Here is a 26,462-nt window from a genome sequence, read left to right on the forward strand (position 1 = left end):
TTTTTCAAGTATTTTCTTAGTGCGATCGAATAGATTACGGGTAGCATCAACTATAGATAGTTAGTTCGCCCGGCAATTATTAAAACGAGCTCAGCAACGCCAAGAGTACTATAGCTGCTACTCTTTTCCCTTTCTCTGCTAGAGTACAAACCCATAATTGACACTGATTTCCAATCATCCATTCACCAGCCAGCGCGTTGTGCATGACTGCCTTTTTCAAAACACTTTCCAGCAACATGTAGTAGTAGTAGTTTTCGTAGTTTCTAGTGTGTATGTAGCGTACTAGAATTTTCACCACTTCACCACAATCCACTTTTTGCTCGGTAATGGAAACAAAGGTCAACATATCACAGAGAGGTTTTTCACCACACACTCAAACACAGCGTTTTTCTTTTTTCAATCATTCCGAACCTACAGCACCTACAGCTTCCAGCATGTGTTATCGTTAGTTTTTATCGACCGTGCAATTACTATATTTATACTCACATAAATGGGTTTTCGTGTTGTTTATTCACAGTTTAAAAAATGAAGATTATACTTGATGATGACATTTGATCCCCACCTGAAACAATACAAACTGCAATACGGTATGAGAAAAAAAATTCACTGACAACAACCTGACAATTATGATTTCTTCTCGAGCCACCCAGATACCGTTACAAACCAAAACGCAGTTTCTCAAATGAGATTAATTTCTCGGAAGGCATGAAATCTGAAAGTTCAATGATTAAATCGTAACAAAACGTTTTCCGCTGATCATGCTGAGGTGGAAACAGCGTGATGAGTTGTCTTTCTCACAGCCTACCTAGATTCGAATGCCAACACTGCAAATGCGATCTTAAAGTTTTTTTTTCAGGTTAAAACCTCTACTATCAAAACATTATTGCGTTAAATTTGATTTATTATCTAACCAAGCCAAGTTAGCTATTGAAACTCCATAACATAATTCGGAAACTAAACAATAAACTTTGTTGAGAACAGCCATCGCACGGTGGTTCGAAACCGGAAATTAGCGAGACAAAAATATTCAATTTTTTTAATATTATTTATTTCTGAAGACTGTCCCAGAAAGTATGGACGCAACCAAAAACTGCATGCCATTTCGCAATGGTTCAGAATCTGTCAATTTTTATGACTGCGTCCTGTTGTTTACACACTTTTCTAACCACTAGTGCAGTTGTTTATTCGTTTTCATTAGTTTGTTTCGAAATGCGTGGACTTTCAGCAGAACAACGTCGAAAAATTGTTGTACAAATGATGCACAGAACGCGGATTGTCACTGAGAAAGATAGCAAAAATGGAAGGAGTAAGTGAAAAAGCCGTGCGAAATGCAATCAGGAAGTTCAGTGAGGATAACACCTTTGAGGATAAACCGAAAACGGGTCCAAAAAAAGGTCCGAAGGCGTTCGAGCAAAAGAAGGAGGTTTCAGTTCGGGATGTGGCCAAAAAAGTGGGCACTTCGAAGTCAAATGTTCTTCATGCTAAAGAACGTTTGAATCTTCGAGACTATACGAAGCAGAAACAACCAAAACGTAGTCCGAAACAAGAAGCATCGATCAAGCCGAGGGTTCGAAAGCTGTACAATACGATTCTTGCTGGAAATTTGAACTGCATAATCATGGACGACAAAACCTACGTGAAACTCGATTACAAATCCTTTCCGGGACCACAATATTATACGGTGCGAGAAGGGCAAGTGTTGAACCAGTCCGAGACATCGATTGAAGTCGAAAAATTTGGTAAGAAAGCTATAGTTTGGCAAGCAATTCGTAGCTGCGGTAAGATTTCGAAACCCTTCATCACCACTGCTTCGATGAACAGAGAAATATACATCAAGGAATGTTTACAAAAGCGACTTCTACCCATGATTCGAGGCCACAGGGATCCTGTTGTCTTCTGGCTAGATCTTGCTTCTTGCCACTACTCGAAATCAACGGTAGAATGGTATACTACAAAAAATGTCACTTTCGTTTTAAAAGACATGAATCCACCAACTTCGACCAATTGAGGAATTTTGGACATAAGCGAAGGCACATCTTAGGAAACATGTCTCGGCAGCCGAAACCATTCAACAGTTTGAAAAAGATTGGAAAAAAGTGTCAAAACTTGTCGCCAAGAAGTCTGTACGGAATTTAATGAGGAACGTTCGCAAGAAGGTGCGCCAGCTAGTCTACAATGGCTAAGCAGCAAATGTTGAGAATAATATTCTGTTGTTGTAGTCTAATATCATCAGTATATCGAATAAAATATGAATATTTAACACTTGTGAATTATTTACAACGAAATCAAAGTGCGTCCATACTTTCTGGGACAGTCTTTAATGCGGAGCCGCGGCCAACATTTACATGAAATCGTCTTCAAACAATTTTGACCGAAGGTAATTTTGAATGAACGAAGGTCATTTTGACCAAAGGCCATTTTTACCGATGGCTTTTATGACCGAAAACCATTTTGACCGAAGGTCATTTTGACCGAAGGCAATTTTTACCTAAGGTAATTTTGACCGAAAGTTATTTTGACCGAAGGTCATTTTGAGTGAAAACCATTTTGACCGAAGGTCATTTTGACCAAAGGCCATTTTTACCGATGGCTTTTATGACCGAAAACCATTTTGACCGAAGGCAATTTTGACCGAAGGTCATTCCGGCCGAAAGTCATTCCGGCCGAAAGTCATTCCGGCCGAAAGTCATTTTGACCGAAGGTCATTTTGACCGAAGGTCATTTTGACCAAAGGCCATTTTTACCTGTAAACCTATTTGACCGAAAACCGTTTTGACCGAAGATAATTTTGAACGAATGTAATTTTAACTGTAAACCAATTTGACCGAAAACCATTTTGACCGAAAGCCATTTTGATCTAAGGCCATTTTAACCGAAGGCCATTTTGACCGAAGACTAATTGGACTAAAGGCTCTTTTATCAAAGGCCAATTCGCCGAAGGCCATTTCGTAAAAGGCCATTTCGCAGAAAGGCCATATGACAAAGAAAAACACACCTGGAGCTAGTCTCTGACAAATTTACTCTCCGGCAGACACACAATTTCCTGAAAACGAAAAAAAAAACTTTAAAATGTATAGAAGACATAGGTGAAAAAATATTCTCTTGGGCAGGATTTGATCCTACATTCTCCCGATCGCTAGTGAAATGTGCTACCATTTCACCATTGAGAAACAGGGATAGCTCAAAAACCCCAACAGTTTCTTATGTCGTTTTCGTTTGATGCCAAACCTAATCCAGTTTCTACCCTAACTGTTGTCAAACCGTTTGTTTGAAGCTAGTTTCGAACCTAGTTTCAACGTTTTTGAACTGAAAACCGAGTCAGTTTCAAACCTGGTTTTTATATCAGGTTTGCTCAAACCACAGCTGCTAAGTGCAAACCCAACACAGTTTCGTGAAAAGTTACATTACATCATTACACTCATTTTTCACTCTCCGTACAGCCACTAATGCTGAGCGAATAGGAAATAATGTCGAAGATTATTGGAATGCCGAATGTCAATATGTAACAATACCTAAGGTTGAAGTAGATTTGCCACCAGAGTAGGCCAGGGCGAACCTAAGCCAAGTTTGTTTGTCAATTTACGTCACGATTACGTGATTTAATACTAGGTGCAGCTCGTACCGCTAGCTCAGGTGTATTGTGATTCAGAAATCATTTGCCTATCTGTACGTACAGTAAACAATGTCCGTGAGAATCATTGCTCCGGCTAGCTGTGAAGATAGCACTGTAATGGGATTTTTGTGTGCAAAAGAATACGTAGCTAGCGTATCCCTTTTTTATCATTTACCCACTGAAATGAGCGAAAAAGAAGTACTGTGGTATCACGTGGTGGGATTCGCAACTTGTTTGATACAATGTACAGTGGGAAAAAATCTATGAAAACCCGTAAAGAATTCTGTAACTCATGAACTAATTGAGATAGGTCAACAAACTAAAGCGATTCTTATGTAAAAATGTTCAAGGAATTCAATGGAATGGTTCACAATGGCCGCACGAATCGCAATCCTGCTCGTTTTACCCCAAATGTACAGCAGTTTTGGGGTTTCCTATAACATTCGCTCTGTAACTTGAAAAGAAGTCGAGTGCGGTATGCTGGAATAGCCTTTTTTCATGTAAAAAAGTCTGTAGAATCGATTAGAAGAACCCACACTGGTCGCATAAAACGTTTTGATGACTATTTGACTGAGATTTAAGGACGATTTGCAATAAGATATCATAAAATAGAGGAAATGGGGTAAAATAACCACCAAAACGTTTCGTGCGGCCGGTGTACACTCTTCCATTCGTTTCTTAAGATATTTTTACCGACCGCACTCGATTTCTTTTCAAGTTACAGAACAAATACTACAGAAAACCCTAAAACTGCTGGGCATTTGGGGTAAAACGAGCAGAATGGCGATTCGTGTGGCCATTTAAAACCATTCCATTGAATTTCTTGGATTTTCTTACATGAGAAGTACTCTTGTTTGTTGCCTTTTTCCATGGTTCCCGATTTCTTTGCGGGTTTCCTGGGTTTTTTCCCCACTGTGCAATGGAATAAATTTATTTCAAAAATAGGCCGATAAATCCTATACAGAAAATGAATTACCAAATTTTTCATACACATATTTGGAGCAGGAAATGGAACATAAAATTACTTCACAGTACTAAATATCACTTCCAATGTACTTTAGCTTTAAAAAAAACAGTCTTATTCGTTGAAATATCAATGCATTCCAATTAAGTTTTACTTCGATGATGGTTTTCAATCAAGTTTTCGATTCAACTGATGTCTATTTAATATTACTTCTGATTTACATGTAATGTAAATTTCGTTTTTGCCTTTCTCTATAGAAAGATATTAGAATTGCTGGAAAAACCGACTTTCGAACGGAGCCTCGGAGACCCATAGTGTTATATACCATTCGACTCAGTTCGACGAGATCGGAAAATGTCTGTGTGTATGTGTGTGTGTGTGTGTGTGTGTGTGTGTGTGTGTGTGTGTGTGTGTGTGTGTGTGTATGTGTGTGTGTGTGTGTGTGTATGTGTGTGTGCACTTTTAGAAGACATTTGAACGCGCTCAATTTTCTCAGAGATGGCTGAACCGATTTTAACAAACTTGGGCTCGTTTGAAAGCTACTGTCAGGCCATTGATCAAGTTCGAAGATCAAATGGCTGTGACTTTTGGTTTCGGAGATATGATTGTATAAGTGACGTAACCGACAAAAAGCGTTGCATTTGAACGCGCTCAATTTTCTCGGAGATTACTGAACCGATTTTAACAAACTTGGGCTCGTTTGAAAGCTACTGTCGGGCCATTGATCAAGTTCGAAGATCAAATGGTTGTGACTGTTGGTTCCAGATATATGATGATATATGTGACGTAACCGACAAAACACGTTGATTTTTACCGATCTTATATATAAAAGGTGATTTTTTTGAGGTTAGGATTTTCATGCATTAGTATTTGCTCAGATTTTTTGAGGTTATGATTTTCATGCATTATTATTTGCTCAGTATGCTCTGACATTTCATCATGAAGCCGAACGATCTGCCACAACGTCGAATTTTCAGTGAATGGGCCCTAGAAAAGTTGGCAGAAAATCCGCTTTTTTATCGACAAATTTTGTTCAGCGATGAGGCTCATTTCTGGTTGAATGGCTACGTAAATAAGCAAAATTGCCGCATTTGGAGTGAAGAGCAACCAGAAGCCGTTCAAGAACTGCCCATGCATCCCGAAAAATGCACTGTTTGGTGTGGTTTGTACGCTGGTGGAATCATTGGACCGTATTTTTTCAAAGATGCTGTTGGACGCAACGTTACAGTGAATGGCGATCGCTATCGTTCGATGCTAACAAACTTTTTGTTGCCAAAAATGGAAGAACTGAACTTGGTTGACATGTGGTTTCAACAAGATGGCGCTACATGCCACACAGCTCGCGATTCTATGGCCATTTTGAGGGAAAACTTCGGAGAACAATTCATCTCAAGAAATGGACCGGTAAGTTGGCCACCAAGATCATGCGATTTGACGCCTTTAGACTATTTTTTGTGGGGCTACGTCAAGTCTAAAGTCTACAGAAATAAGCCAGTAACTATTCCAGCTTTGGAAGACAACGATTCCGAAGAAATTCGGGCTATTCCGGCCGAAATGCTCGAAAAAGTTGCCCAAAATTGGACTTTCCGAATGGACCACCTAAGACGTAGCCGCGGTCAACATTTAAATGAAATTATCTTCAAAAAGTAAATGTCATGTACCAATCTAACGTTTAAAATAAAGAACCGATGAGATTTTGCAAATTTTATGCGTTTTATTGTTTAAAAAAGTTCTCAAGCTCTTAAAAAATCACCCGTTATAAGGATGCCAAAATTTTGGGATCACCTCTATTTTCGTTAAGCTCTAGTGCTCAAAAGTTTAAGCACCTCGAATAAAGCCTTCATGCAAAATTTGAGCTAAATCGGACATGCGTAAGGGGAGCTGCCCGGTGGTAAAGGTTTGACAATTTTCGACCTTGAAAAAGCACCATAGGGGGGAGTACATGAAATTTCCAAAATCGAAATTTTTTTTGATGCCGAAACATCGAAATTTAGTGTCATCTCAAAAAAAAATTTTTTTGAAAAAATCAACTTTCTGGGACTTAGAAAAATTTTCATATTTTTTCTAAGTCCCAAAAAGTCGATTTTTTCAAAAAAAAAATTTTTCGAGATGACACTAAATCTCGACGTTTCATGCAATTCTAAGCCTTTTGGCATCAAAAATTTTTTTTTCGATTTCGAAAATTTCATGTACTCCCCCCTATGGTGATTTTTCAAGATATATGAAAATTCCACTAAGTGGACTGAGAAGGCTGTTTTTTTAGATTAGCAAATAGGCAACAAATAGGCAACGCAAATGTCAAGCACTAGTTTGGAAAAATGATGCTGACTGTGTGACATAAACACTGAAGCATGCTTTTGTGAACTACTCGAATCAATCTGAATCAATTGGCGTCTAAAATTATTTAATAAATGTATGAAACATATTTTCATGAGACTGTTATGAAAGAAGAGAAAGGCATTATCACACCACTAGGTGGATTAAGAAGGGTTTTTTTGTTTTTTTTTTTTTTACTTAACTTTTGAAACAAGGAAAAGACACATTTTTTCAAAAATACATTTTTATAACCAGTTGAGCGAGTGTAGCGTTGTAGACTTGTGCTCAAGCTATCCATATGAGTTCTGCATTTTTTTCAATCTGTTATTGGCGCCATCTTTTGGAAAGCATTGGAAACTGTATGACAATTTATGTTTCTGTACCCTGTTTTTTATAGACCGTGTCGTAGCCACTCGTTTGAAACCACTCCAAATAGAATTGAATTAGACAATTATCATGACTAAAGCTAAACATTCATGATTATTTGTCCGCTTGTTATTCAATTTGAGAATTCATTAGAATCCGCCTCAATTTAGATTATCACTGTCAACACGCTCAACCTGTGGGATCAGCCCCAGCGGCTGTTGTCAACAACAACAGCAACAACAAATAATCGGGTCGTCACAAACACCCCCGCGTTTTCAAACACCTTCTCCGTTCTATCGCTGTGACAATATCAGCCTGTTTTGGTCTAATTAAAGCCACGTCCTTTTTTCACGCAATACGCCATTTTCCCGTGTTTGAAACACGGAACGGAATGACTGTGAATAATTTAACACATGAATCATGTTTCAAAATTGGTTTACCGGTTGTAATTCCGGCGTATAAATTCACCCCGGCGGACTTTGTCAACATGTTTGCTTTTCATTCAGCACCAAAGCCGTGACTCACCTCGTGTATGGACTTGGCTTTGACAATGTGACATTTACGTACGACCCGATGGAATAGTAGGCCGTTGAAATCAATACACATTTGAAATTTATATATATATTTTGTTATTGTTTTGCTTAATCACTACTAAATTTTAAAGCTATATTCTCTCTTAGTACTTTTTGAATAAATAAACACAAAATATCGAAACTGCACCAGAGCGCACATTTTGTACTTTTTCATATGACAACATAAACAAATATTACATTCAACCAATTGCTTACCGAATAAACCCGATCTAATCGCACAGTCTAATCCAAATCTTGACCGTCCCTTTCCACTACTTACAGCAACCTACAGCGAAAGTTCCGCGAACGCCGCTTCGAACGCCATCACCGTGTCGGATTCGAAACCGAACCTGAAGGACATCACAACTCCGACGACGGCTACTACGCAGTCCACCCTGGGACCACCGGCCATCACCACGGCCAATCATCTGGAAATCCCGACCAACAACAATCCCAATCTGCTCAGTCCCGACATTCTCAACCAGCGGCGAGGTAGGTTCACTTCGGTTTTCCGTGTTCTGGTGTACGGGGATTGATTGATTTTTCTTCTCTTTCATAATGCTCTCGGTTGGAATCTACCAAACCAGGAAGCCGACGGCCATCGATTCTGCCGGTTCCGGACATGTTTACGTCGTCCTCGTTCAGCATATCGGGCGAGGACGGAATCGACGGGGAGGATAACGAGAGCGACGACGAACTGGATGACGACGTCCCGTGGCGGTCGCCCTCGGAGAAGATTGCGTAAGTGGTCACCGAATAGTGGTTAGGATTTTGTTGGGGACTGATGTGCTTTGCGTGTAATTACAATCATTGGAATATTTTAGACATATATCTTAGTCCTCCATCAGAGACTGGTCGTCAGTTGAAGATCTAAACCTTTCCGCCTTAATTTTCTGTCACGATTTTGAATGCTTGCAACTCGGAAGTTTGGGAATGGATTTATAGAATTGATCGCAAACTTTGGGATCACGAGATCTTTCATTTGAGTCTAAGTTTGGGAAAATCGGCTCAGGCAATTCCGAGAAAATCATACGTAAACAAACAGACATTTTCTGATCCCGACGAATGGAATCGAACGGCTTAAGACACTCGGATCTCTAATTTAACAGCCTTTCTCTATGCGAAAGACAAAAATGACAGTTCAGGAAAAAACGGGGTTTTTCGTTCCTTCATTTCGAGCGTAGATTAAAAAAACCATGAGCTGTCTAAACTTCAATTTGTGTGTAGCTATAATTCTTTTTTTTTTTTTTTTTTTGTTTCAATTATAGAGGCTTTAACATCTTAGGTCATTCACCTCTTCGGACCAGAAAATCTCTCTGACCCTATGTGCGGGGTTGGGAATCGAACCCAGGCGGGCTGCGTGAAAGGCATCGACTATCCCATCACGCTATACCCGTCCCCTATAATTCTTTATTAGAAACTGCTACAGTGTCAATTTTATGTCAAAATATCGAATTGTTCCTGATATATGGTTACTCAAAAGCTTTATCGATTTAAAAAAAAACCTGTTTTAATCCACCTAATGGTGTAATGATGCCTTTCTCATATCAATCATACTATCATACATAATACTGTGGTATTCTTCAAAATAATTTTCTTCGATTCTTAAAGGAATAACCAAAATCACTTTGTTTGGCAGTCTACTGATAATGGTTACCGATTCGAGCAGTTTTGATGTCGATTTAGAATCTTTTTCAAGTGTTTTGTCACTTTAAGTGATGGTATAAAATTTTTAAAACACTTTACCCGCTAATTCCGAAACCGAAAGTTGGATCTAGACGAAATTTAGAAGTTTTGTATAGAAACCATTCATTGAAATTTTGGTTTGTCGAAATCGGTCACGCCATCTTTGAGAAAACATTAGAACGCTTACTTTCATTTTTTGCACACTTTACTCCATAACTCCGGAACCGAAAATCCTATCCAAACCAAATTTAGGAATTTTGCATGAGATCACAAGACCTTTTGCATGAGATCACAAGATTGGAATCTAAGGTTGTGAAAATCGGTCCAACCATCTCTGTGAAAAATTGGTGCACTTATTTTAACATTTTTTTGCACATTTTGTCCCATATTTCCGGAACCGGAAGTCGAATCTAAATTATATGCAAGAATTTGGTATGGGACAACACAAGACATTTCATTTGAATTTTTCCGTTACTCCCGAGCCGAAAGTTCGATCTGAATTAAATCCAGTAACAGACTATGGGACCAAGAGACTTTTCATTCAAATCTAAGATTATAAAAATCGGTTCATCCGCTTCTAAGAAATTGGAGTGATTACCGGTTTGTAGTATCGAACACTTTGTTTTCGATACTTCTGGAATCTGAAACGAAGATACTCAAAATTAATTTATTTGGTCATCAACTAACCAAATCTGTCCGATTCAAGAATTCTACGGCTATTTGAATGTATTTGATTGAATTTTTCCGTGTCATGTCTAAAAACACGTCCCTCAAAATAAAATTTTCGGAAGTCGTATCCGGATGAAATTTGGTAGGGTTTAATGAAGTTGTAAGACCATTCATTTGAACTTACGCTTGTGAAAAATGAACGAACGATCTCTGAAAAAATCGATTGCACGTTTTTAGTTCATTTTGCACATTTTACCCCGTAACTCCCGAACCGGCAGTCGGATCCAGTGGAAATCTAATAGCAATCTATGAGAATACAAAGCCTTCAATTTAAGTTGAACAAAATCGGTTGAGTGATCTTAACTTGAGTGAAAAAATCGAGTGTACTTGTTATTCTTTTTTTTGCACAATTCACCCCGTTACTCCCGAACCGAAAGTCCGGTCCGGGTAAAATTCAATAGCTACTTATGGGACCAACAGACCCTGTATTTGAATCTAAGTTTGTGAAAATCAGTCGAGCCTTCTCCTCCAAAATTGAGTGCACATTTTTGTTACATACACACATACAGACACCCACACAGACATTTGCTCAGTTCGTCGAGCTGAGTCGAATAGTTTATGAAATTTGGCCTTCCGGGTCTCAATTAAAAAGTCGGTTTTCACAGTTTTTGCATAGCCTTTGTATGTGAGAAAGGCAAAAATTATATTGGATTGAAGCTTAATAAATTTTGAATGGAACATCGTTGAGAAAATTGTAAAAAATATTTTTTCCAATTTTTCGTAAATAAATTACGACAAGAAATGAAAATTTTTGCAAATTTCGTTCGAGTTTGTGTAAAAAAAAAATTTCTAAGGAAAGCATAATCGGGGTTTCATAGAGAATTAAAAAAAAACGTAATATTGTTTGTTACAGAATCAGCTCTACAATGCACATCGTTTAACTCTGCGAGAATATATTGTTCCACTTTGAGCAACCATATCTCAGGAACAACTTGACATTTTTTTATCAAATTTTGTAACAGTGTCTAATAAAGAGTAATATCTAGATAGAAAGTGAAGATTAGGCAACTCACTTTTTGTTTAAAAAAAACTCCATTTACAGAAGCAGTTCCGTTTTAAATTGCACCAAATTTTGACTAATCATATTTACAAAATATGTATAGCTAATATTTCCGTTGTTTTCGGATCTTAGAGTTTCCGTGTTGTGTACAACGGAGTAGTCATACCAAAAATTGCAGACTACGAGACGAAAACGAGTCGACATTTTATCGATAAATGCAAGAACTAAAACTTCCACAAAATTATTATTCAACAGCGGAACATTTCACTTTGTTGATTTTGTAATATGTTGTGTAGAAAGGTCTTAATTTTCAAAAGAAAACTTGAAAACATGAAGCTCCTTTTATCTACAAACCATGAAAATCATTGAAAAAGTGAAACAAGCAGCCTTTTTGGAAAACAAAAATCCAATTTTTTTTATATAACTTTTCTTAATTTTTCTATAACGTAGGGGAGACTGGAGCAATTTGGTAAATTTTCAGCATGCATTTTATTTTTCGGGAATTAAAGCGTTTTCAAAGCCTATTTCGGGGATTTTTTTCTGAAAAAACGTTGAAACATAATTATTCCGACTGTTCTATTCGGAATCAAAAACCCATCAGAAATCAAAACCCATACACCATTTTATTCGCGGTCTTTGATACTATGTTTGGAATGTAAATAGATATAAAAATTTAAAAGAATAATTGTTTTGAAAAGTTTCAAACCAAAAAGTTCGATTTTGTTTCTTTATTTTGGGCTTATACAGGGTTATTTTTAAGAGGTATAGGATTTGATTTAAAAAAACAGTACGGGTGTGTAATGTCAGAGACACAACTGGATGTCGTGAATACGAATAAAACTGACATTCTTTCTTTATACTTCCAAATATTAAGCTTTATTCTTTTTCAATACTAGAATTTGAAACTATACTCCTAAACTGAAGTATAGATTAGTTACATTAAACATTCTGACATACAATTAAACATTACGAAATAACCAATTAGTTCTTTATGATAAAATAATGGTGGTTCTAAAAAAACTTTGATGAAGGCGTTCGTGATGGAGAGTGACGAGTTGAGTTTGAATCTATTCTGTCGGTGCTATGCAATTTATATAGCAAATCAGCAGAAAGTTCTACTACAAACTACAACTGGTTGAAAAGGGGACGGGTATAGTGTGATAGGTTAGTCGATGCCTTTCATGCAGCCCGCCTGGGTTCGATTCCCAACCCCGCACATAGGGTCGGAAAGTTTTTCTGGCCCGAAGAGGCGAATGATCTTCTTTGAGTATACAATTATGGTTCACAGAATTTTGATGTCGACTATCTCATTCCGAATTTGAATATTTCAGTGAAAGAAACTGTCAAATGCTGTACGAGATAAATTTCTGGCATTCAGAAGGGCCCAATTATGTAATCCTCTATGATATTAAACACTGTGGTCATTCAGTAATAGCCGTTCATCCGAGAAGGTTGTGTATAGAAGCGTACAGTTTAATAACGCTGGTTAGTTTACACGCGTTAAATACGACAACGGTTGAACTACAGGTAGAGACCTGTTGGCAGCAGCCGTTAAAACGTATAGTCGTGCTGCATAAGAGAGCCCTAGTGCTGGGCCAAGCTGGTGAAGGAAACAACAAAGGGCGTTTCCCAAGCTCTACCCAGGCCACAATATACAGCCACAAGTGCTGAGCAGGAGAGTGCAAAGGCACATTGAAGAAGAAGAGTGCAAAGGCACACAGAAGCAGGAGAGTGCAAAGGCATACCGGTGCGAAGGCACTTCGGTGCAGAAGCATATCGGTGCGGAGCACAAGGAAGAAGGAGACAAGACAACTCGGTCTTTCCACTGCCATACAACACGCAGGTATACACCGGTGACCTGCGCTGGTTGCAGCTGGCGAAGACAAAAGTAAATCGGAAATCGAGTGGTGCTGGATGTCAGGTAGCAGTAGCATCACATCCAACAATCAGCATCCAACAAGAACATCTAGAGCAACGAGGATCTACACGGCAGTGCAACGGAGATAGACAACAATTTCAAGGTAGAAGTTTTTTCTTTTCCTTTTGATTGAGTACTGTTGGTTTCATTTTTTATTTTAAAGTTTGATTAAAAATTTTAATGTGATGGATGAATCCATGGACGTAAATCCTAGCATGAATCCGATACCCACACGAACGAAAAAATATCAGGAGAGCTCTTCTGGGCCTTGGATAGTCTTTTTTAGACGTATATCAAAGCCATTAAACATTTACCAAATTTCTAAAGGTTTGACATCACGATACTCTTCAATCAAAGAGATCATAAAAGTAAATAACGATAAAATTCGTGTTGTGGTAAATAATTTGAAACACGCGAATGATATTGTCTCTTCGGAACATTTCATTAAAGAGTATAAAGTTTACATACCCTCCAAAGATGTCGAAATTGACGGTGTTGTTACCGAAGCGAGTCTTTCGGAAGATGATTTACTCAAGCATGGTGTTGGTCGTTTCAAGAACTCTATGCTTGAGGGTGTGAAAATACTGGAGTGCAAACAACTGTACTCAGTAGTTTATGAAGAGGGAAAAAAAGTTTATCGCCCATCAGACTCGTTTCGAGTGACATTTGCCGGATCTGCGTTGCCGTCCCATGTCTATGTCGATAAAATTCGCCTCCCTGTTCGGCTTTTTGTTCCAAATGTAATGAATTGTACGAACTGCAAGAAATTCGGACACACAGCTACTTACTGTAGCAATAAACCAAAATGTATTAAGTGTGAAGGACCTCATAAAGATAATGATTGCAACAAGGAAATTGAACAATGTATTTATTGTGGGGAAAGTCCTCATGAGGATATTTCAGTATGCACTGCATTTAAAGTGCACAAATACAAAATTAAGCTTTCTTTAAAAGCACGGTCTAAGCGCACATATGCAGAAATGCTTAAAACGGTCATTGATGTCCCCCCTTTGGAAACCGAAAACGGGTTTTCAAATCTAGAGGAAACAGAGGACTCTGACTCTGACGAAAATAGTGAAGGTAATTCGTTTATCACTACCCAAGGGTCAGTTAAGAGAAAGAAGTCTTCTTCCAAATTACCAAAAAAGACACCTAAAGTTTCATCTTCAAAAAAAGATCCCCGTGTTAAACAAAAAAAGTCAAAACCAAAGACTGTGCCTCCTGGTTTGTCAAATTCACAAACCAATCCAGGATCTAGCACAGAAAAAGGTAATAATCCTGTGGGCTCCATTTCACAGCCACCAACAGGATTACTGAAGTTTTCGGAAATTGTTGCATGGATTTTCTCAGCATTCAATATATCTGAACCCTTAAAGACCCTCATAATGGCATTCCTTCCAATAGCTAGAAATTTTTTGAAGCAGTTATCAGCTCAATGGCCAATTGTCTCAGGTTTTGTATCTTTTGATGGATAATTTATCACCCGCCGCAAATGATACAATCACTGTCCTGCAGTGGAATTGTCGAAGCATCATGCCAAAACTTGATTCATTTAAAATTTTATTGCATAGTCAAAAATGTGATGTATTTGCTTTATGCGAAACATGGCTTACTTCAAACATAGCTTTAAATTTTAATGATTTTAACATTATACGTCTCGATAGAGACTCTCCGTATGGTGGAGTGCTTTTGGGAATTAAGAAATGCTGTTCCTTTTATAGATTAAACATCCCTTCAACTTCTAGTATAGAAGTTGTTGCTTGCCAAATAAACATTAAAGGCAAAGATATTTACATAGCTTCGGTTTATATTCCTCCAAAAGCACAAGTTGGACAGCGACAGCTTAATGAAATGGTGGAAGCCCTTCCTGCTCCACGATTGATTCTGGGGGATTTAAATTCGCACGGAATGATGTGGGGTTCCGTTTACAATGATAGCAGATCATCTTTAATACAAAACATTTGTGACAATTTTAGCATGACGGTATTAAATATGGGTAGCATGACAAGGATCCCAAGACCTCCTGCACGCCCAAGTGCATTAGATCTATCTCTTTGCTCAACATCAATTCGACTAGATTGCACCTGGAAAATATTGCCTGATTTACACGGTAGCGATCATTTACCAATCATCATCTCAATTAGCTGTAACAAATGTATTGCTAATTCAGCTAGTATTCCATATGATTTGACAAAAAATATCGACTGGATTAAATACCAAAGTAGAATCTCTAGTATTTTGAATCCAATGGAAGAGCTCCCTCCACTTGAAGAATATGACTTCCTCATTTGTTCGATTCTGGAGGCAGCAGAACAATCCCAAACTAAACGCTTTCCTGGGCCAACGACTAACAGAAGGCCTCCCAACCCCTGGTGGGACAAAGAGTGCTCAGAGGCTAAACTCGCAAAACAAAATGCTTGCAAGACGTTTCTAAAACGGGGAGGAGGAACTCCTCAGAATTTTGAAAAACTTATGGTTTTAGAAACCAAGTACAAGAGCATACTTCGAGCCAAAAAATGTAGCTATTGGAGACATTTTGTCGAAGGTTTGTCAAGAGAAACCTCAATGAGCACTCTTTGGAATACGGCCAGACGAATGAGGAATCGTAACGTGGGCAATGAGAGTGATGAATACTCGAACCGATGGATATTTGACTTTGCTAGGAAAGTTTGCCCAGATTCTGTTCCTACGCAGAGCATTATACGGGAATCTCCTCCAAATAATGGTTTTATTAATAATCCATTTTCAATGATGGAATTTTCTATAGCACTCTTGTCTTGTAACAATAACGCTCCAGGGTTGGACAGAATTAAATTCAACTTGGTGAAGAATCTGCCCAACCTCGTAAAAAGACGTTTGTTGGAATTGTTCAACAAGTTTCTTGAGCAAAATATTGTTCCACCTGACTGGAGACAAGTGAAAGTTATCGCCATTCAAAAACCGGGGAAACCAGCTTCCAATCACAACTCATATAGACCCATTGCGATGTTGTCCTGCATCAGAAAATTGTTCGAAAAAATTATTCTACGACGTCTCGACACTTGGGTCGAGACGAACGGTTTGTTGTCAGATACTCAGTTTGGCTTCCGTAGAAATAAAGGGACGAATGATTGCCTTGCATTACTTTCGTCTGACATCCAAATTGCCTTCGCTCAAAAGCAACAAATGGCATCTGTATTTTTAGACATTAAAGGAGCATTTGATTCAGTTTCCATTGATGTTCTTTCAGACAAGCTCCACCAACATGGACTTCCAGCGGTTATAAATAATTATTTGCACAACCTTTTGTCAGAGAAGTGCATGTATTTTTCACATGGCGATTTGGCAACATTCAGAATTAGCTACATGGGTCTCCCGCAAGGCTCATGCCTCAGTCCGCTCCTCTATAATTTTTACGTGAATGACATTGACAGCTGTCTAGTAACCCCATGTACACTAAGGCAATTGGCAGATGATGGCGTGGTTAAAGTTACTGGGCCCAAAGCTATTGATCTGCATAAACCATTGCAAGATACCTTAGATAACTTGTCCGTTTGGGCTGTTCATCTTGGTATCGAATTCTCTGCGGAGAAAACAGAGTTAGTCGTCTTTTCAAGAAAGCATGATCCCGCGCAGCTTCAGCTCCATATGATGGGAAGAATGATCCAACAGGTTTTAACTTTTAAATACCTCGGGGTGTGGTTCGATTCCAAATGCACGTGGGGAGGACACATTAGGTATCTGATAACGAAATGCCAACAAAGAGTAAATTTTCTTCGAACAATAACAGGATCTTGGTGGGGTTCTCATCCGCAAGATCTAATAAAATTGTATCAAACAACGATACTTTCAGTGATGGAATATGGATGCGTTTGTTTTCGTTCCGCTGCAAACTCTCATTTTATCAAACTTGAGCGAATTCAGTACCGTTGTTTGCGAATTGCCTTAGGCTGCATGCACTCGACACATACAATGAGTCTTGAAGTTCTGGCGGGAGTTCTTCCATTAAAAGATCGATTTTGGGAGCTTTCATCACGCCTGCTAATAAGATGTGAGGTGCTGAATCCCATGGTAATTAATAATTTCGAACGACTAGTCGAGCTTCGATCTCAAACAAAATTTATGACAGTATATTTTAACCATATGTCACAGGAAATCAACCCTTCAAGATATATTCCTATCCGTGTCAGCATCCTAAGTGCCCCTGACTCAACTTTATTTTTCGATACATCCATGCAGCGTGAAGTGCGTGGAATCCCGGATCATCTACGCTCGACGGAAATCCCAAAAATATTTTCAAGTAAGTTCAGGCATATTGACTCTGAGAAAATGTTTTACACGGACGGATCGCGAATTGAAGAAGCGACAGGGTTTGGTATGTTCAACAATAATGTTTCGGCCTCATTTAGGCTTCAAGAACCTGCATCTGTTTATATAGCAGAGCTAGCAGCAGTTCATTATAGTTTGAGTGTAATCGTCACATTAATTCCAAACCATTATTTCCTCTTCACAGATAGTCTGAGTGCAATTGAAGCCATTCGCTCAATCGCTGCTGGCAAAAATGAACCGTTTTTCTTGGGTAAAATAAAACAGTGTCTGAACGACATATTGAATAATAATTATCTAATCACTATAGTCTGGGTCCCGGCTCATTGCTCCATTCCAGGCAATGAAAGAGCCGATAATTTAGCCAAACGTGGTGCTATTGAGGGTGAAATTTATGAGCGACCGATTGCTTTCAACGAATTCTATAGTTCGTCTCGCCAAAGAACACTTGCCAGCTGGCAAGCATCTTGGGATACAGATGATCTGGGTCGGTGGATGCACTCAATTATTCCGAAAATATCGACAAAGGCATGGTTCAGGGGACTGGATGTGAGTAGGGATTTCATTCGTGTGATGTCCAGACTCATGTCCAATCACTACACGTTAGATGCACATCTCCTTCGAATTGGCCTCTCCGAGACTAATCATTGTGCTTGCGGAGAAGGTTATCGGGATATTGATCATGTCGTTTGGACATGCGTGGAGTATCGTGATGTCAGATCTCAACTAATAAATTCTTTGCGTACCCAAGGTAAACTATCCAATATCCCAATTCGAGACATTCTTGCTTGTCGTGACCTTTCATACATGAAACTTATTTATCATTTCATAAAGAAAATTGGAGTTTCAATTTAATAAAGGCCCCTTTCAAGACTTAGTTCTGATCCCAGCTGCGTCCATGAGTTCAACCAATAGCTAAATTAGAATAAAAATTATGTAATGATACAAACAAACTCGAAACAGTTTATGAAATTATCAACAAAATGTCTGAAAATAACAGCTTATTTTATAATTTATAGAAGTTAATCGTTTGGTTCAAATAATATTTCCGAGTAGATTTCATAATTAATGACGAGTTACCTAAGATGATATTTAAGCTATAAGAGAATATGTTTTAATAAATTCAAAACGTTGTGACTATGTTAGAATTAAATTAGGATAAGAATATTATGTAAAAGTGATGCTACGGCGAAGAAAAACTTATGTAAACTGCCTTAAGAAATATACGTATTTATGAAAAAAAAAAAATTAAACACTGTTGCGAATTCTGCACTGCACAAATCGCACAAAGCCAATCAAATTACCCTAGATTTGCACTACACTGATGGTTTTAATTACCGATTTGCAAAAAAAGCAATCTTACTTGGATTTAGAATTTGGAGCCATTAGAAGGGCTGATTTTGCATAATGTTCCCCATTGTTGTTCATTTTTCGTTGCATTTTCCTCCAATGCAAACGACCAGCAGCAGGATGTTACAATCTTCTTTGAAGAGTGACTGGCTCTGTGACCCAAGCGTTTGAGGTTTTGTACCACGCAAAAGGTCTGCTCTCATTACTGGCGACTGCTGCTCCCGACGATTGATGTCCAAAGGAAAGTACGACCTGAGCGTTTCACGCTTTACACTTGGTTCGTTCTTACTGATGTTGGTGGGAGAACTTCACCTCGACATCCAGTTTCGTCTGAAACACCACAAGAAATGAACGATTTTCAATCAACCAATTACCTTTGATACTAGTCCAGTAGATAATTGGAACTGATATGTGCTTGACTACCTCAAACCCGTCGTCCGGGTGCGAAAAAGGCAAGCAAGCGTGATGAATTTTACCAATTATTTCCAAAAGATTTGGTAAACTTCGTTTTTCAGTTCTTTAGAGTTATCTCACACTGTTTACAATTTAATCACAAAAACCGGTTTCGGCTGCCGAGACATGTTTCCTAGGATGTGCCCTCGTGACATTTTTTGTAGTATACCATTCTACCGTTGATTTCGAGTAGTGGCAAGAAGCAAGATCTGACAAGAAGACAACAGGATCCTGTGGCTTCCAATCATGGGTAGAAGTCGTTTTTGTAAACATTCCTTGATGTATATTTCGCTGTTCATTGAAGCAGTGGTGATGAAGGGTTTCGAAATCTTACCGCAGCTATAAATTGCTTGCCAGATCATAGCTTTCTTATCAAATTTTTCGACTTCAATCGATGTCTCGGACTGGTTTAACACTTGCCCTTCTCGCACCGTATAATATTGTGGTCCCGAAAAGGATTTGTCATCGAGTTTCACGTAGGTTTCGTCGTCCATGATTATGCAGTTCAAATTTCCAGCAAGAATCGTATTGTACAGCTTTCGAACCCTCGGCCTGATCGATGATTCTTGTTTCGGACTACGTTTTGGTTGTTTCTGCTTCTTTCTCAGTGACATTCCCCGTTCTGTGCACCATTTGTACACAATTTTTCGACGTTGTTCTGCTGAAAGTCCACGCATTTCGAAACAAACTAATGAAAACGAATAAACAACTGCACAAGTGGTTAGAGAAGAGTGTAAACAACAGGACGCAGCCATAAAAATTGACAGATTCTGAACCATTGCGAAATGGCAGCGGTTTTTGGTTGCGTCCATACATTCTGGGACAGTGTTTAATCATTCCTAATATATGCAAAACGTTTCTATGGTCTTAAAAATGTATCGATTTTCTTCAAATTTGACAATATTTTTCGTGACTTCCTCTCTTTATGACACTTACTACGCTCCCTTCCCTTATGACCATCTCAGAGGAGCAAGACGTGTCTGTGCCAAGTTTGGTGGCAATCCGTTTAGTAGTTTCGGAGTTATGTTGTTTTCAACATTACACCCCCCTTTTTAAAGGCACTTGCTACATCCACCCCCGTATAGTCATACAAGGTATGCAAATTGTTTCTATGATCTTCAAAACGTATCGATTTTTCTCAAGTTATATGAATTTTTTCCAGACCCCCCCCCCTGTTAATGACACTTGCTACGCTCCCTCCCCTATAAAAATACTCCTTAAACCATCTCTGAAATACAAAAAGTACCTGCGCCAAGTTTGGTGGCAATCTGTTCAGTAGTTCCGAAGCTATGGCGTTACAAACATTCAAACTTACATCCATTTATATATATATATATATATATATATATATATATATATATATATATATATATATATATATATATATATATATATATATATATATATATATATATATATATATATATATATATATATATATATATATATATATATATATATATATATATATACACTAAGGTCTTTTTTATGCTTTTTATTTTTATGCGAGTAATGCGGTTTTTGTACGCGAAGTTTCAGAGTAATGCGATTTTTTATGCGAATTTTCAAAGTTATGCGGTTTTCTTTTATGCGGTACGTAAGCTCGCATAAAAAAAGACTTCAGTGTATATAGATTTGTACCATTTACACTTGGACCGCCTAAAGCTGGCAATCAGGTGCGGCAACTATGGTGGGGCAAAGCACTGGAACTTGCCGCCCATGCTGGCAATTGATCAGAAACCTCTAGGAATAGCAAACAGATGGAGATGTTGTGTTCCATCAGGACAATACCAGGCCAACTACGTCTTTAGTAACTCGTCATAAGCTTGGCTAGCAAGTTTTGGGTGCATCCAGCAAATTGTGCGGATCTGGCTCCAAGCGATTACCAGATTTTCCATGCATTGTAAAATTTGTTTCGTGATAAGAAAGTCTTCGACAACAGAGACTATGACTTCTATGAGAAGGGCATTAGAAGACAACAAGCTGTAGAATAAAACGGTGCACCGGTTTGACCTAAATCGAACAATCCGTAATATGGAAAATAAAAACTTGAAGTGAATTCCTTTATGACGAACAGAAACTGCGAGTGTTACATCATTATTTGTGTTTTTCAGAAAACTATTGAAAAATTCAGTGCACGAAGCCAACAAAGGAAAAAAAATGGTCCGTTGAAAGTGTTTTATGCATTTTTAATCACTTTCAGTCACACCGCATCAAACGCTTTGGCTTGGTAACATGCAAATTCATCAAAGTAAAAAGCTGTGTACCGGGTTCTGTCCCTTGCCGGGTTCCCGGCGTTTGCTTGCCTATCAACCGATCGACACTTAATCGATTTCCCCAGAGCACATTTTGCATGCATTTCGTTTGTAGTCGGAAAGTGGAAATGAATGGCCTAGTTGAGAGCACAAAATCAACACACGACAAAATTCAAATTCACTGGCGAACACACCGACGACATCGACATCGACTGATGATGATGATGATGATGATGATGATGATGATGATGACAATGGTTCGGCAGTGTGAGGGGAAGATGAGGATAAATCACCCTCGAAAATCACTTGAGCCTTTCAGAAGGCAGTTCAGCCCGTTTGAGGGTTCATAAATCATCACTGCCTGTGCCATCCATTCTAGTAATTCAATTACTCCATCTGACTGGGCTGCATTATTAGCTAGGAATCCTTCTCCTCCTCCTCCGACAGACAGACAGAGAGAGAGAGAGAGAAGATAACTGGAATGATGACAATTTGTATCATGAGCAGGGGGACTTGCGTAAATTATTGTGCCCGGGTCCAGGCTCTAGGGTCCAGGGAGCAATGGAAAGTGGCTTGAGCTTCTCTGGCATCTGGCACATGTCTCGAGAGATTCTCTCTCTATAAATAACTATGCACTCGACCGTGGACTCTCGAGCGTACGTCCATTTCATTCGAACTATACGTAGTAGCATTCTTGGGCTTGGTTCCGGTCAGTCCAATTACAACCACGTCACGCATGGATCTCTGCTAATGACGTCCGAAAGTGCAATCATCAGAGACCGAGATATAAGAGAGAAAGTGCAATTTCATGTTGCCGCACGTTGCGCCACCTATCAGTGCAAGTGGCAGTCTGAGTCGTCGCTGTTACCTACTGGAAAGTTGATTGCCTTTGTTTCACACTAGCAATTAGGTGGAACGGATGCTCACGATAACAGTGCAGTGGTGCTTTTTTTCTCACTCTCTTTTTATCTCAAACTAGATTCATTGATGCTGTCCCTTTCCGTACTGTGAGGTGGACAGCAGTTTTGCGTCATCATCATGTCGTCACTAGATCAAAAAGTTAGTTTATCAACATTTGCTTCGATTTAAAGGGAAGATTATTTGATTTTCGAATTTCAAATAAGGCTCTTTCAATTTGCAAGATTATTACATTTGAAGGGTTTTATCCATCTGTCAGACACAATACTAGATGGGGAAAAAACTACTTTTGAACTAGCTCAATATGGAGGAAACGGTAACAAAGGAAGACTTCCTTTCAAAATAGAACATTCAGTTCTTCTACGAAACGTGGCAGCAAGACTTGAATGTATAAAACTGGTCCGAGTTAAATTTCGAACTCATTTATTTCAGTGTAGATTTTGTAATAGGTCACAAATTGCTGAAACTTTTCACCCATATGACAGCTGAAACTCTGTCACTTTATTTCGTGGTACATGTTGTGCATTTATGTTACATTCAGCAAAATACTGTCAAATAAAACTTATTCTGTATGAAAGGTAGCAGAATCCGAATTTATCAGTACGCGTTCTTGCCAACGTGTCGAAAAGTACCATGTTTTGTGTTTGTAAATCATTTGTCCAGCGTTTGATTGTGGATAGGAAAGTTGAAAGCAGGTTCGACAAATAATACGGGTATTAGAGTGGGAAAATGTTGAATGGGTAAAAAAATTGAAGAAGTATATTTTCACGCTCCGCCAAACTTTTAGTATTTCTTTTGGGTCACACACAGGCCCGTAGCCCAGGATTTCGTTTCGGCAGGGGCCCAGAACAAAACCTCAACAGAACAACAAACTTCTTTATACTGTGTTCACACCTGCAGAAAATAACATTTTTTAACGATAGTACTATGAAGTTAAAACCGCACTATTCACACTAGGATTATGTTATACGCATAACATATTTAATACTCACGGAGAACCCTTCGATCATAAAATTGCGATATCGCAGTTTTTGATTTTTGCGATAGTTGGTTTGACTAATTTCTTTTTGATTCAACCAATATGGATTTTGATTTGCATATATTCAAGTAGTTGAAAAATATGTTGTTTTGAATGCTGTCAAATGCCGGAGACAATTGAAAGCAAAACAATAATCATAATAATAATTTTTTAGTTGAATTCTGTTCACGTCGCTTCAAAATGTCAATGAAAACAACATCGATGATTAAAGCGTTTGGTGAAATTGTGTTCATTCGATTTGAGGAATTCACGATAACAAGTGTTTATCTAACAGCGGTGTTGTGATAAAGTTAACCGTGTTTAAGATGAAAAAGATTTGGTGACAAATTAGAAAATGTTAATGAATGATCATCTCGTAATCTTTCAGGTATGCGCAAATATTTTATGCTTCAAATTCGATCATTGATTTACTTCCAGCAGACTGTTTTACTTCCAGCTGTTTGATACTGATGATGATGATCATGCATTAGCAATAAAACGCTTTTTGACATGAATTTAATTTATAAAAGTAACAGGAGCGAAGGGTTCCAACACACACAGAACGCGCTGCGTTTGAATGGAGCGTTTGAATTGCCGTCGCAAAATTCCAATTCCCAGCGGTTGATGCAGCCAAGCTCATATAAATTGACTAAAATTATCAGTGCATAACTTTAGTTCAACCGTGAATACTCATTTTAGGTTCATCTTTTTTTTTTTATTTAATAATATAATTATTTTTAAGGCCCACTGCTTAAGCTCTAAGGTGCCAAGGACTTTTTCTAATTTTATTAACGACTAACTTAAAACTAGGATAGTATAATTGGATAATGTTGTACTGGGGTCGCAGTGGTCGACTTTGGTAGATCCAACCTTCAGCTGGCGATCGGCACCGGCCGGTGGATGGAATATATCATGAGTCTTCCAGATGACGTTGGCCGCATCCCTCGGTCCATGTGGGTCCGCGGGAAACACCCCCAGGCTACGAATACCCGGCGGGTGGCCCGCATGAATAGAGCGGCCTTTCGTGGGCGATGATGGTGATGTTACATAAGAGAACGAAAAAATATAGAGAAGTAAATATTGCGGAAAACGAAGTAAAATGGGGATATGGGAACGAAATGACTAAGAACGACAGAGATCTAATTAGTTGACATCGAGATGGAGAAGAGACGGGGAGGGGGGAAGCGAAAAGGTTAGTGACAGCAAAAAGATCTTGTTAGTTCCGATGAAGATGGTGGACAGATGAGGAATCGGGATAATCGGCGGAAGTTAGTGTCGAACCTGCAGGTGAAAATTATTCTTAGCCACAGTTGAAATAACGTCGATAAATAGGAGGAACATTCTAAGCAAGATGTAACAGATTACACTTGTATATTAATGTGTTTGAGAAACTCGTATATCAGAAGCATATATGAGCTATCCCGACTCGCCAACACATCCCGAACCGGAACTTCAGGCGGTCTACCTCGGGCCCTGAGGGATTCCAATAGCTCCGATCTGGCGTCGCGATACTCTACGCACGACCACACGACATGCTCGATGTCCTGATAACCGTCGCCACAGGTGCAGAGCCCGTTCTCCACGATCCCGATACGCCGGAGATGTGCGTTGAATGTATAGTGATTTGACATGAGCCGAGACATAACGCGAATGAAATCACGACTCACGTTCATCCCCTTGAACCACGGTTTCGTTGATACCTTAGGAATAATGGAGTGTAGCCATCGTCCCAGTTCGTCATTCGTCCATGAAGTTTGCCAACTTTCGAGAGTTTTCTGACGAGAAATACTGAAAAATTCATTGAAGCAGATTGGTCTTTCATAAATATCACCTTCTAATGCGCCCACCTTAGCCAATGAGTCTGCCTTTTCATTGCCCGGAATGGAACAATGCGAAGGGACCCAGACTAACGATATTGAATAAGACCGTTCAGATAAAGTTCGCAAGTGTTCCCGTATTTTCCCCAGGAAATATGGGGGATACTTTCCTGGCTGCATTGGCTGCGAATGAGCAAACCATATGAGAGATCCCAGAACCGGTTTTTCAACGGTAAGACGCCCGCCAACACTTCAAGACTCATCGTATGAGTTGATTGCATGCAACCCAAGGCAATACGCAAACAACGATACTGGATTCTTTCCAGCTTAATGAAATGGGTGTTCGCGGCGGATCGGAAGCAGAAGCATCCATATTCCATAGCGGACAATATCGTTGTTTGGTACAACCTGATCAGGTCTCCTGAGTGGGCACCCCACCAAGTTCCGGTTATTGTACGAAGAAAATTGATTCTCTGCTGGCATTTTTGTTTCAGATACCTAATGTGACATCCCCAGGTGCCTTTGGAGTCGAACCAGACCCCGAGATATTTGAATGTGAAGACCTGAGCTATGTTTTCACCCCCTAGTTGAAGCTGTAGTTGTGCTGGTTCTCGCTTCCTTGAAAATACAACCAGCTCAGTTTTCTCCGTAGAGACCTCGATACCCATTTGAATAGCCCATGTGGATAAGTTGGCAAGAGTATCTTGTAACGGCCCTTGCAGATCGCCAGCTTTGGGTCCTATAATAGACACAACGCTGTCGTCGGCAAGTTGTCTTAGCGTGCAAGATGTGTTGATACATTTATCGATGTCGTTTACGTAAAAATTGTATAAAAGGGGGCTTAAGCATGAGCCCTGAGGAAGACCCATGTAACTGAATCGTATTGTCGACAAATCACCATGCGCGAAATACATGTGTTGCTCAGACAATAGATTATGTAAAAAGTTGTTCAAAACTGGCGAAAGACCATGCTGATGCAGCTTCTCAGATAGGATATTTATAGAAACTGAGTCAAAAGCCCCCTTAATGTCTAGGAAAACTGACGCCATTTGTTCTTTACGAGCAAATGCCATTTGAATTTCTGTTGAGAGCAACGCAAGACGATCGTTCGTTCCTTTACCCCTGCGGAAACCAAATTGTGTATCTGAAAGTAAGCCATTAGTTTCGACCCAATTGTCTAGA

General features: G+C 39.0%; 1 protein-coding gene across 14 annotated transcripts in view; it reads left to right on the plus strand.

Moving 5' to 3' along the window:
- The window catches only part of LOC131439036 (potassium channel subfamily T member 1), a 440,000-nt gene that overhangs the window by 359,909 nt on the left and 53,629 nt on the right, over positions 1-26,462 (plus strand). For all 14 annotated transcript variants that reach the window (XM_058609546.1, XM_058609553.1, XM_058609541.1 and 11 more), the window contains 2 exons: positions 8,114-8,323; positions 8,419-8,572. In XM_058609546.1, the coding sequence (XP_058465529.1) occupies positions 8,114-8,323; positions 8,419-8,572 (364 nt within the window). The remainder of the gene's footprint in view (positions 1-8,113; positions 8,324-8,418; positions 8,573-26,462) is intronic.

The sequence above is a fragment of the Malaya genurostris genome, chromosome 3 (assembly GCF_030247185.1).
Source record: "Malaya genurostris strain Urasoe2022 chromosome 3, Malgen_1.1, whole genome shotgun sequence".
NCBI lineage: Eukaryota > Metazoa > Arthropoda > Insecta > Diptera > Culicidae > Malaya > Malaya genurostris.